This window comes from Hypanus sabinus, chromosome 4 (genome assembly GCF_030144855.1).
Source record: "Hypanus sabinus isolate sHypSab1 chromosome 4, sHypSab1.hap1, whole genome shotgun sequence".
NCBI lineage: Eukaryota > Metazoa > Chordata > Chondrichthyes > Myliobatiformes > Dasyatidae > Hypanus > Hypanus sabinus.
Genome location: NC_082709.1, coordinates 81828346 through 81842157, shown reverse-complemented (window position 1 = coordinate 81842157; position 13812 = coordinate 81828346). Strand labels below are relative to the sequence as shown.

The following is a 13812-nucleotide window of genomic DNA, read 5'->3' as shown; positions in this document are numbered from 1 at the left end:
AATCCCACCCCAGGGTGAAAGCATCTTTCCTTGGTTTCCCTCTAAAACCCAGTTTTGGATACCTGCAAGTCTAGAAAAGTCTCCGACTATCCACCTGAGCAACATCTACTCCCATCAGTTCCCACTCAGCCTCCTCTACTCCCAACACAACCGGCTGAAACCCCAACCTGCCCCACAAGATGCAGACTGAAAGTGTCAAAATCCAGGCCTAGCCCAGTGGAGTAGTTGGAAGCCAGTGGCCCAGGATTGGTGGCCAGGCCTGTTTGGTGACAGGCTCACACTCCAGATGGGGAACTTTCCCCACACTAAGTGCTGGAGATGAGGCTCTGTGGCCAAGAAAGCTCACCAACACCTCAACTTCATCAGGAGACCAAAGAAACTCAGCATGTCCCCATTGACCCTCACCAATTTTTATCAATGCACCATATAAAGCATCCTATCCAAATGTATCACAGCTTGGTACAATAACTGCAGGGAGTTGTGGACACTGCTCAGCACATCACAGACTCCAGCCTCCCCTCCATGAACTCAGTCTACACTCTTCACTGCCTCAGTAAAGCAACCAGCATCATCAAAGACCCCACCCACCGTGGACATTCTTTCTTCTCCACCCTTCCATCAAGCAAAAGATACAAAAGCCTGAAAATAAGTACCACCAGATTCAAGGACATCTTCTACTCTGCTGTTACAGCATTAAGATGGAGTCTTCACCTCAGAATCTACCTCATTAAGACCTTGCACCTTCTTGTCTGCCTGGACTGCACCTTCTCTGTAATACTTTATTCTGCACTCTATTATTGTTCTACCTTGTTCTTCCTCAATGTAATGAGGTAATGCTCTGTGTAATGATTGGATCTATATAAACAGTCTGCAAGACAAGATCTTCACTGTATCTCAGTACATGTGACAATAATAAACCAATTCTAATCCTCACTATTCCCCAGTCTTGTGTAAGAGGTTAAATGCCTGAAACATCCAAATTCCTTGAATGTCTAGTATTTGAACCATAAGACATAGGAGCAGAATTAGGCCATTCAGACCATCGAGTCTGTTCCATCATGGCTAATCCCGATCCCACTCTACCCCATACATCTGCCTTCTCGCCATATCCTTTGATGCCCTGACCAATCAGGAAATGATCAACGTCCGTTTTAAATATACCCACGGACTTGGCTTCCACAGTCTGTGGCAGAGCATTCCACAGATTCACTACTCTCCTACAAAATCCTACCATGGCGTAGGAGTGACACTGGCTGAACATCAGCGAAGTACGGTGGAGATTCGTTCCCTGGCAGGTCTAACCTGGCCATGAAGGTGATATTCCAACGGTACACTACTAGACTAGTTCTAGTAGTAGGATCATGGCTAGCTAAGTGAAGGAGGTAAGCATGCCTTTGCTACTTTGTAGGTTATGCCTCTTCAAGCCAAGGCTGCATCCTACGAGGATGCCAACAGCAGGGCGTCTGGTGGTGTCTGTGGCAAATGAATCCAAAAGGGTCAATGGTACAGCTGCCTTGGTGGCATGCAGAGGAACCAGAGTGCTGGTCAACGGACGGCATCGCTAGACTAGTTAGTTGTCACTGCGGGGCAGCTTCCTTATCCGCTAAGTCTGTTACGCTCCTGTGTACCACTTCGCATCAGATTCGGAAGCCCAGCAAGACTGTATGGTGGGGGCACGACACCGTCTGTCTTATTACTGTGCGAGGCGTGTTGGAGTAGAGTTTCTGGATGGTGTGGAAGCAGGTCATGAAGGCAGACATTCAGTGCTAGACCAGTCAAATCACAAATGCAGCCGATGTGGGAGACAGTGCCGATCCAGTGCTGGTCTTGTGGCCCATAAACTTGCCTGCGGAGACTAAACTCTCAGCACAGTCAACATTGAAATCGATGGACAGCCAAAGAAGAAGACTCTCTGGCTAAAAAGTTTCTCCTTACCTATGTTCTAAAAGGATCGCCCCTCAATTTTAAGGCTGTGTTCTCTAGTTCTGGATACCCCCACCATAGGAAACATGCTCTCCACATCCACCCTACCTAGTCCTTTCAACATTCGGTAGGTTTCAATGAAATCCCTACACATTCTTCTAAATTGCACTGAGTACAGGCCCATAGCTGCCAAACGCTCCTCATATATTAACCCCTTTGTTCCCAGAGTAATCCTCGTGAACTTCCTCTTGGCTCTCTCCAATGACAACACTCCTTTCTGAGAAACCTGTTGACAAAGTGTGGACTGGTTAGTGTCTTATGAAGCTTCAACATTAGTTCCTTGCTCTTATATTCTATTCCCTTTAAAATAAATGCCAACATTGCATTTGCCTTCTTTACCACAGGCTCAACTTGTAAATTAACCTTCTGGGAGTCTTGCACAAGGACTCCTAAGTCCCTCTGCACCTCTGATGTTTGAACCGTCTCCCCCATAGTCTGCACTATTGTTCCTTTTACCAAAGTATATTGTCCAACACTGTATTCCATCTGCCACATTTTCGCCCATTTTTCAATTTGTCTAAGTCCTACTATAATCACATTGCTTCCTCCGCACTACCTACCCCTCAACCTATCTTTGTATCATCTGCAAATTTTGCCACAAAGCCATCTATTTCATTATTTACATCATGGACAAACAATGTGAAAAGTAGCGGTCCCAATACTGACCCCTGAGAAACACCACTAGTCACTGGCAGCCAAACAGAAAAGGCCCCTTTTATTCCCACTCACTGCCTGTCAGCCATTCCTCTATCCATGCTAGTATCTTTTCTGTAACACCATAGGATTTTATCTTGTTAAGCAGCCTCATGTGAGGCACCTTATCGAACGCCTTCTAAAAATCCAATTAAATGACATCCACTGCCTCTCCTTTGTCCACCCTGCTTGTTACTTCCTCGAAGAATGCTAAACAGATTTGGAAACTACTCTGTCACTTGAAATCCTTCAGATTAACCTCTCCATCACAATATTCCTAATACTTGTGGAATACCCACAGAAACGTCCAAATTTATGGAGAAAATATGGTGGGAATAGTTTTCTGTCACCAACACTTTATTCCTCATAGTCCATCTAGATAGCATAAACATCAATTTCTTCAACTTCCGGTAATTTTATCCCTCCCCTTTCCTTCTTCTTCAATTTACACTTACTTCCTTCTCCTCACCTGCCTATCACCTCATCTTGGTGTCTCTCCTCCTCCCCTTTCTTCCGTGTTCCACTCTCCTCTCTTATCAGATTCCTTCTTCTCCAGCCCTTTACCTCTCCCACCTCCCAGCTTCTCATTTCATTCCCCCCTCCCACCCACCTGGCTTCACCTATCACCTTCAAATGTCCTCTTTCCCCTCCTCTATCTTCTCATTCCAGCATCTTCCCCCTTTATTTCATTCCCAATGAAGGGCCGTGGCCTGAAATGTTGACTCTTTGTTCCTCTCCATAGATGCTGCTTAACCTGCTGAGTTCCTCCAGCTCATTGTGTGAATTACACTTTTATTTCACTCTCTATTATCACTTTACCCTGTTCACCTGTAATGGTCGGATCTGTATGAACAGTAAGCAAGGCTAGCTCTTCACTGTATCTCAGTACATGTGACAATAATAAACCAATTCCAACTCTATTCCACACTCCACCCTGCCCCCCAGGCTGAAGACCCCTTCAGCTCAACAGAATCCCAATCCAACAGGGAAAATAAATTTTTGACGAATGTTTAAGGCTCTCACAGACTCTGGAGCCAGTCATCTGCCCCTGACAAGTGGTCAGAGCAGTGTGTGGGGGCACAGAGGGGGCTGCCTCACCTCTGGAGAGGGGAGTGTGCTGGGGACCTGCACGTCAATGGCACTTGTCAACAGCTTCTCCCCCAGGATGGTGGTGAGGTGATGTGCCATCACTGTCTGTTGCTCCAGGCTGCAGTGGTTCTCGATGGACAGGATGACGGGGAGATCGGAGGTCTGAAAGGAAAGGAACGTGGGAAAGTGACAGGGGTAAACTCACTACCACACATTCCTCCTCAGTCACCCCTCTCCACCCACCCCCATCACTCCTCTCATCCTCTCCAATCACTCCCTCCCTCCTAAGCCCTCCTCAAGGCCCCTCCCTCCCTAACATTCTCTTCTCCTTCCCCCACCCTCCCCATTCACTCCCCTTCCACCCTCCTCAACTACCCTTCCTCACCCTCCCATATCACTCTTCTCCATTCCCAACACTCCCCTCTCTCCCTACCCACTCCCCTCGATCACCCCTCCCCATTCACTCCACATTCATGTCACTCTATCCCAATATCCTCCCCTCCCTACCTTCCCTTATCATTCCTCAATCTGCCCAGTCACTGTCCCCCACTTCTCGCGTCCTCTTCCTTCCTCAATCACCCTTGCTCACCTTGCCTCCCCCTCCACCCCCACATCACTTCCCCGTCCTCCCAACCATCCTCACTCCCCTCCCTCCCCAAAAATACCCCCCCACTACCACCACCAGGCGCTAAGATGGAAACTGGCCACTTGACCTTTCTCTGTCAGAGTGCTCTGCTCCACAGGAGTTTCATTGTCGCTGGGACCAATCCCTCCCCGGGGGGGCAAGGGCCGTTGCTACGCACACCCTACACTAATACACTTCACACACTCAGCCCACACACTAATACACACTAACACACACACTCAAGGTATCTCCCACCCGTAACACCAGCCGGCATCACTAGACAAGTCCCAGCCACCTCCTAATCCTGTCACACCAAGAGGTCTCGGGAACGAGCTGACAAGCGGGGTTCAGGAATATCCCAGAAAGCTGCTTCCACAATGCCGCTGCTGGGGATAGGGGGCGCAGGTCAGTACCGAATGCCACGCACACACCTTGAAGGCATATTTGTCCACCACGGAGATGACGTCTTTGAAGAGGATCTTCGAGGTTAGCGTGTGTCCGTGGTAAACCACTGGCTCCTGGTTCGGGCCGTCCCAGCAGTCCACCTCCACACAGCGGCAGCCCTTCTTCAGAGCCCTGCGGTGGAGAGGAGAGTCCGTGCAGGAGACCTGGCACTTGGCAAGGCCCCATCACCACCTATCCTGGGTAGGAGCCTGTCTGTGTGAGTTGGGGGAGGGAGGAACAGGGGTGCTGTTGTGTTCTGTGTTGTTTGTGGGCAGGCTATAATGGCTTCAGAATATGTGGCGACACTTGCAGGTTGCCCCAAGCACATTCCTAAGTTGTGTAGGTTGTTAAAGAAAATTACTCATTTCACCGTGTTTCCATGGAAACATGATAAATAAATAGGAATCTGAATGCAAGGGGAAGGTGCATGAACTGGGGATGAAAAGAGGGGAACTAGTCCCAGAGCTGGAGGGAGGGAGGGACAAATATCTCATACTTTGAGTGGCTGAGGTATGAGGTTCCCACAGTCTGACAAACTGAAGGATGAGGAATTTAGAGTTTGAGGGAATGAGGGACAAGGCTCCCAGAGAGTTATTGACCTAGGGATGAGGAACCCAGAGTCCGAAGGACTGAAGGACAATGTTCCCAGAGTTCAAGGGACTGAAGAATGAGGTTCCCAGAGTTCGAGGGACTGAGTGATGAGGATCCCAGAGTTTAAGGGACAAGGATCCCAGAGTTTGAGAGACTGAGGGATGAGGATCCCAGAGTTCGAGGGACTAAAGGACAAGCTTCTCAGAGTTCAAAGTACTGAAGGACGAGGTCCCCAAAGTTTGAGGGACAAGGATCCCAGGGTTTGAGGGACTGAGGGATGAGGATTCCAGAGTTTGAGGGACTGAGGGATGAGGATTCCAGAGTTTGAGGGACTGAAGAGGTGCCCAGAGGTCAAAGGACTGAAGGACGAGGTTCCCAGAGTTTGAGGGACAAGGATCCCAGGGTTTGAGGGACTGAGGGATGAGGCTTCCAGAGTTTGAGGGACTGAAGAGGTGCCCAGAGTTCAAAGGACTGAAGGACGAGGTTCCCAGAGTTTGAGGGACAAGGATCCCAGGGTTTGAGGGACTGAGGGATGAGGATTCCAGAGTTTGAGGGACTGAAGAGGTGCCCAGAGTTCAAAGGACTGAAGGACGAGGTTCCCAGAGTTTGAGGGACTGAGTGACGAGGCGCCCGCAGTTTGACACACGGAAGGATGAGGATCCAGTATTTGAGGAACTGAGGGAGGTGAACAGGGAGCTCCAACCTCCGACACCTTCTAACCTCTCACCAGCTTTGGGATGGGGAGTTTGAGGAGGGGTGGAGTGTGGGACCTGAAGTCAGCAACATCAGGAGGAAGGGCAGTCTCGAGAGAGGGGGGGGGTCGCCACCCGAGTGAGGTGGGAAAATGGATCCCAGCAGCGTGCTGGTGTGTGAACAAACAGAGAAAAATTCTGAAAAGGAGCCAGCTGGAGAGGGCGGTGAAGAAGGCATTTAGCATCCTGGCCTTCGTGGGTCAGTGCACTGAGTATAGAATTTTGGACCTTACGTTACAGTTGTATAAATGTTGGTGTGGGCACACATGGAGTACTGTGTACGGTTCAGGTCATGGTGAGACTGGAAAGAGCAGAGAGAAGATGGTTTGGAAGTCACAGCAGCGTAGGTGTTAGTTATTCCAGTATCAGCGACTCAGGTTCAATTGACACTGCAGTCTTGTACGTTCTCCCCGTGACCAAAAGTGTTTCTTCTGGGTGCTCCAGTTTCCTCTCATCTTCCAAAGACTACAGATTAATAGATTAATTGGGTGTAATTGGGAGTGTGGGCTTGTTGGGCCAGAAGAGCCTGTTACTGTGCTGTCTGTCTGCATAAAAAATAAAAGATTTACAAGGATGATGCCAGGGCCAGACGGACGTGGTAACTGGTGGGGGGGTGGGGGGGTGTTGGCCATGCTAAGGATACACTGGTGGACAATATCAGTCTTTTCCTCAGCATAGTGGAGACCAAAGCTAGGAGGCTTGGGTTTTGGAGCAAGAGGGGAAGGTTTAAAGAGGACCCTGAGGGGTGGAGGGGCAGGTAGTGTTGAGGAAGCAGGAAGTCTGCAGAACAACTTAGACAGATCAGGAGAATGGGCAAAGAAGTTGCGGGTGGATTATAGTGTAGGGAAGTGTGTAGTCATGCACTTTGGTAGAAGGAATAAAGGTGTAGACTATTTTCTAAATGGGGAGAAAATTCTGAAATCAGAGGTGCAAAGGACTTTGGAGTCTTTGTGCAGGATTCCTTAAAGGTTAGCTTGCAGGTTGAGTTGGTGGAAAGGAAGGTAAAAGCAATGTTAGCATTCATTCTGAGAGGACTGGAGTATTCAGTAAAAGCAGGAATGTAATGCTGACGCTTTATAAGGCATTGGCCAGAATGTGATTGACGTATTGTGGGCAGCTTTGAGCCCCATATTCCCTTAAAGATGTCCTGGCATTGGAGAGAGCCCAGAGGAGGCTTACGAGAATGATTCCAGGAACGAAAGGGTTAAAGCATGAGGAGCCTTTGATGGCTCTGGTCTTGTATTATCTGGAGTTTAGAAGAATGAAGGGGGAATCTCATCGAAACCTATTGAATATTGAAAAGCCTAGATAGAATGGTGGTGAAGAGCATGCTTCCTTACATGGGGGAATCTAGGACCAGGGTGCACAGCCTCAGAATAATTTTAGAGCAGAGATGAGGAAGAATTTCCTTAGACAGAGAGTGTGAACCTGTGGAATGATGGTGGAGTCCAGGTCATTGGGTATATTTTGAAGTGGAGGTTAATATGTTCTTGATTAGTAAGGGCATCAAAGGGTTTGGGGAGAAGGAAGGAGAATGGGATTGGGCGGGATAATAAATCAGCTATGATGGAAAAATAGAGCAGATTTAACGGCCTAATTCTGCTGCTTTGTCTTATGGTCTCACTTTTTCCATGTAGAGGATAGTAAACATATGGAATCAACTATCGAGGGAGCGGGTGAGGCCGGTGCAATAGCATCATTTAAGAAGGACTTGGACAAGTACATGAAGGGTGGGGCTTAGATGGAACTAAAGATTAACCTGAGAAATTAGGACTAGCTGAGTGGGGACAGTGGACAGCATGGACTAATTGGGCCGAAGAGCCTGATTCAGTGCTGTATGTCTCAGTGACCCCAGCTGCCTGGAGATTCCCTCCCCAGACAGAGGGAAGGTGAGATGACACCTGCAATGGTGAGGAAGAGCTGAGATGGGGGGGGGGGGGGGGGTGCAGTTTCAGGATGAAGAAACTTCATGGGAGGTTCTGCGTCCTATCTCAGAGAAGTTCTAGAGTGGGGGCTGCAGTAGGATTGAGCACAAGGAAGGGGTGAAGGACAGGACCATAGCAGTTAGCTCAATGATTTTCAGCACCAGCAATCAGGGTTCAATACCTGCCGCTGCCTGTAAGGAGTTTGTATGTTCTCCCCATGACCACATGGGTTCCCTCCAAGTGCTCTGCTTTCCTCCCACATTCTAAGGAAGTTAGTAGGTTGTAGGCATGCTCTGGCCTGTCGACTGTTGTCCCAGCACATCCTCAGACAGTGTCCATTGCTGACACCAGCGATGTATTTCACCGTATGTTTTGATGTACATGTGACAAATAAAGCTAATCTAAACTTTTCTTGATGCCTTTATGACTGAATACATGAATCCCAATTGCCTGTATCAGGTCTGCATGCCTCTATACCAAGCCCACTCAAGTGTCTGTTGCAACATCTCTTAAGAGCATAAAACAGTACAGCACAGCAACAGGCCATTCAGCCCATGATATTGTGCTGAACCAATTAAGTTAGTAATCAAATGGCCAACTAAACTAGTCTCTTCTGCCTACACAATGTCCATGTCCTTCCATTTTCCTCACATTCATCTGCCTATCTAAACGTCTCTTAAAAGTCCCTAATGTATCTGGCTCTACCACCACCCCAGACAGCACATTCCAGCCATCTTCTGTGTGTCTGTGTGAAAAAACCTGCCCCTCATATCTCCTTTGAATTTGCCCCCTTCTCACCTTAAATACATGTCCTCTGGTATTAGACATTATAGACGTAATGAAGGTTGAATTTGAAGGCAGAAAACAGGGTTAATGGCAGGATTCCTAGCAGTGCGGAGGAACAGAGAGATCTTCAGATCCACATCTATAGATCCTTTGAACTTGCCATGCAAGTTAATAGGGTAGTTAAGAAGGTGTATGTTATGTTAGCCTTTACTAGTCGGGAAATTGAGTTCTAGAATGGTGAGGTAATGTTGCAGCTCTATTACACACTGGTTTGACCCCACTTGAAATATTGTGTTCATTTCTGGTCACCTCGTTACAGGAAGGATATGGAAGGTTCAGCGAGAGTGCAGAGATTTACAAGGATACTGCCTGGATTAGAGAGCATGTCTTATGAGGATAGGTTAAGCAAGATAGGGCTTTTCCTTTGGGAGTGCAGAAGGTTAGAAGAGACTTGATAGAGATGTACAAGATCATAGGAGGCATAGACTCAGTGGACATCCAGAGACTTTTGCCCAGAGTGGAAACAGTTAAGACAAGAAGGTCTAGTTTTAGGGTGACTGGAGAAAAGTATAGGGGGGAAGACAGAAGCTTGCTTTTTTTCCACACAGAGAGTGGCCAGTCATAGAATGCACTGTCAGGGTGGTAGTGGGGGAAAATACATCAGGAACGTTTAAGGGACTTTTAGATAGGCACATGGATGACAGAAGAATGGGCGGAGTTGTAGGAGGGAAGGTTAAAGGTCAGGACAACATTGTGGGCCGAAGAGCCTGAACTGTGATATAATGCTCTTTCTATGTTCTGGAATAGGTTTGGGGTGGGGGTTGATGGTGTACCTAATATAACCTTCGACACTACTGTGTCCCCGAAGCTGGTCCTCGAGCAGGTAGGTGTTGTGGGAGGAGGAGATGAAGTAGTGGCACAGAGGCTGCGCCATGTCCTGGTAGACAGGTTCGTGCTCGAGATTGAAGATGGACCCTTCCGGAGAGCAGAGGTAAATGAGGAACCCATCCAGCGTCATGGCATACAACTTCCTGGCTGCAAATAGGCAGATGGCGGATGAGACAGTGACTGAGAGGAAACTAAATGTCAAAGTGAATCATTAATTCAGAGGCGAATAGCTAAGGTCTCACTGACAGTGTGACACTCCCTCAGTACCACCCCTCCCAAAGTGTGACCCTCCCACAGTGCATCATTCTCTCAGTATTGCCCCTCTCACAGTATAACCCTTTATCAGTACCACCCCTCCCACAGTGTGACCCTCTCTCACTAACACCCCTCCCACAGTGTGACCCTCTCTCACTAACACCCCTCCCACCATGTGACCCTCTCTCACTAACACCCCTCCCACAGTGTGACCCTCTCTCACTAACACCCTTCCCACCATGTGACCCTCTCTCACTAACGCCCCTCCCACCGTGTGACCCTCTCTCACTAACACCCCTCCCACAGTGTGACCCTCTCTCACTAACACCCCTCCCACAGTGTGACCCTCTATCACTAACACCCCTCCCACAGTGTGACCCTCTCTCACTAACACCCCTCCCACAGTGTGACCCTCTATCACTAACGCCCCTCCCACAGTGTGACCCTCTCTCACTAATACCCTTTCCACAGTGTGACCCTCTATCACTAACGCCCCTCCCACAGTGTGACCCTCTCTCACTAATACCCTTTCCACAGTGTGACCCTCCCCTCAGTACTGCCCTTCCCACAGTGTGACACCTTCCCTTTTGATATTTTCGATTCATTTCTGACGCAACCACGATTCCTGCTTCCCAATACCCTTTAGAGTCCAGAAATTTCAACCTCAGCTTTGAATGACCACACATCCACATTTATTCACTGTAAAAACTTGGGTGATGTTTCACCCAAGACCCACTTTTTGCACTAACTTGGATATCCTGTGAAGGTCCAGAATTCTACCCTCTCTGTATTGTATCACCTCCATCGCCCTCCACTGCAGACATCTCGAAAGGTACTTCGAGGCCTTTCTCCTCACCTCCTTTCTGAACGGATGACTCCATTCTCTTAGGCCATGACCCTTGGTCATGGCAGAATTCTTAGTAATGTGAAGGAACAGGATCGTAGGTTACAGCAAGGCATTGATAGGGTGCACAGCTGGGCTGAGAAGTCGCAGGTGAAATTCAATCCCAAACGTTGATTTGAAGGCAGAATACAGGGTTAATGGTAGGATTTGTAGCAGTGTGGAGGAACAGAGGGATCTCGGAGTCCACATCCATAGATCCCTCAAAGTCGCCAAGCAAGTTGATAGGGCGGTTAAGAAGGTGTATGGCGCGTTGGCCTTTATTAGTCAGAGGATTAAGTTAAAGAGCTGCAAGGTATTGTTGTTGCTCTAAAAAACCCTGGTTAGACCACACTTGAGTATCGTGTTCAGTTCTAGTTGCCTCATTCCACATCCTTCCTATAATAACCATATTACCATATATGGTTACATGGTTATTACAGGAAAGATATGAAAGCTTTAGAGAGATTTACCAGGATGCTCTCTGGATTAGAGAGCAAGTCTTAGGAGGAGAGGTTGAACGAGCCAGGGCTTTTCTCTTTGGAACAAAGGAGGATAAGAGGGTGACTTGATAGAGGTGTACAAGATGGTAAGAGGCATAGATAGAGTGGACAGCCAGAGACTTTTTCCCAGGACGTAAATGGCCAACACCAGTAGAAATCCATTTAAGGTGAGTGGAAGGAAGCTTAGGAGAGTATTTTGAGGATACGACGAACATAGTGGCTGGTGGGTGGATCTCGTATACTTGGATTTCCACAAGGCATTTGATAAGGTGTCACATAAAAGACTTATCTATGAGGATGCATAGATTTGGGAGTAATTTATTAGCATGGATAAGGTTTTGGTTAACCAATGGAGGGAAAAGTGTTGGAATCAATGTGTGTACACCACTGGTTGGAAGTCAGTGGAGTGCGGAGTGCCACAGGGGTCAGTGCTGGCCCCACAACTGTTCACGATATACATTAACAATTTGGGAGAGGGGACTGAGTGTAGCAAAGTTGGCTGATGACTCTAAACTGAGTGGTAAATCAAATTGTACAGAGGATGTAGAGTCTGCAGAGAGATACAGATAGGTTAGGTGAATGGGCAAGGGTCTGGCAGATGGAGTAAAACATGATCACCTACTTTGGAAAGAAAATTAGAAAATCAGATTATTATTTAAATGGTGAAAGACTGCAGCATGCTGCTGTGCAGAGGGACTTGGGAGTGTTTGTGCATGAATCCCAAAAGGTTGGTTTGCAGGTGCAACAGGATATCAAGAAGGCAAATGGAATGTTGGCCTTCATTGCTAGAAGGATTGAATTTAAGAACAGGGAGGTTATGCTGCATCTGTAGAGGGCACCAATAGAGGGCACATGGAATACTGTGTGTAGTTCCGGTCTCCTTACTTTAAAAAAAGATACACTGGCTTTGGAGACGGTGCAGAAGAGGTTCACAAGGTTGATTCCAGAGATAAGGGTGTTTGCCCATGGGTAGAGATTGAGTCACCTGGGACTATACCTGCTGGAATTCAGAAGAATGTGAGAGAATCTTATAGAAACCTATAGAATTATGAAAGGGATCAATGAGGATGAACAGGAAAGTTTAGTTTTTCCCAACAATGAACTATCACCTACCAAGTGGGGGGAAAACCTAGAACTAGGGGGCATAGCCTCAAGATTTGGTGGAGCAAATTTAGAAAGGAGATGAGGAGAAATTTTTTTCCCAAAGAATAGTGAATCTGTGGAATTCTCTGCCCAGGGAAGCAGGAGACAAACTCATTAAATTTATTTAAGTCAAAGTTAGATAGACTTTTGCATAGCAGGGAAATTCAGGGTTATGGGGAAAAGGCAGGTAAGTGGAGCTGAGTCCAGGACTAACCTAAATGAATGTCAGAACAGGTTCAATGGGCTAGATGGCCAACTCCTGCTCCTGTTTCTTATAGTCCAATGAGATGTTAGAGGAAGGTTTTAACTTCTGGTTGCCGTACCTGTCTCTGACGGCTCATATTTGATGATCAAGTCCGTGGCAAACTTCTCCACACCGCCCTCTGGCTCATGCTGCTCATGGGTCAAGAAGTCCACAAACTCCAGGAGGGTCAGCTTCTTCCCGTCCTTGGAGAACTCGTTGAACAGATGGTGAACATCATCCCGCTTCGTCAGCGCTTTGTAGAACAGGACGAACTCCTCACCCTCCAGTGTTCCCGACTGGGACCTGTCCGCCATCTGAAACACAACACGAGCAGAAAGACGAAGGGGTGAGAAATATCCTCAGGTCCCTACAGGAGCCCAGTATTCCCTCCTTCTTACTCTGGCTTCCCCTTTCCATTCCAGTCCTGATGAAGGATCTATTCCCAACACGTCAACTGTTTATTCCCCTCCATAGATGCTGCCTGACCTGCTGAGTTCCTACAAAATTCTGTAAATACTATTATTGGACTTGGGCTTAGTGCATGAGTTTGGACCTATCAGTCCACTCAAATTGGTCAAAACTAAAGACTAAAGAAATAAATAATCCAATGTATTCAACTTCACAACTCTAACAGTAAAACTAGGTGTGCATCTATACTGTTTCTTTTAAGAAATAACCCTTTGAATTTAGGAAATAAGAGCAAAATATATTAAGTTGGTTAACCACTTGCAATGTTTGCTAAAAGCTGGCTTGGCTGATTTTAAGGTAATGGAGGGTGCAGGAGAGGTTGCTGACTGGATTAACGGCATGACAACAAGGTGGTTACCACAATTCTTTATAGTGCCAGCAATCAGGATTCAATTTCCTCAATAAGGTTTTCCCCATGACTGTATGGGATTCCTCCAAGTGCTCCAGTACCCTCCCACATTCCAAAGACCTACAGGTTAGGGTCAGTAGGTCATGGTCATGTAGTGTTGGCACCAGGACCATGGTGACACTGTGTTGCCCCAT

The 13812-nt window shown here is 47.5% G+C and overlaps 1 protein-coding gene across 1 annotated transcript in view; it reads right to left on the bottom strand.

The window, feature by feature from the left end:
• LOC132392944 (1-phosphatidylinositol 4,5-bisphosphate phosphodiesterase delta-4-like) overlaps nucleotides 1–13812 on the bottom strand; it is a 55271-nt gene that overhangs the window by 24114 nt on the left and 17345 nt on the right. Inside the window, exons 6-9 of the mRNA XM_059967542.1 lie at nucleotides 12881–13115; nucleotides 9722–9923; nucleotides 4822–4966; nucleotides 3775–3927 (exon numbers count right to left, since the gene is read on the bottom strand). Coding sequence (XP_059823525.1) covers nucleotides 3775–3927; nucleotides 4822–4966; nucleotides 9722–9923; nucleotides 12881–13115 — 735 coding nt within the window. The remainder of the gene's footprint in view (nucleotides 1–3774; nucleotides 3928–4821; nucleotides 4967–9721; nucleotides 9924–12880; nucleotides 13116–13812) is intronic.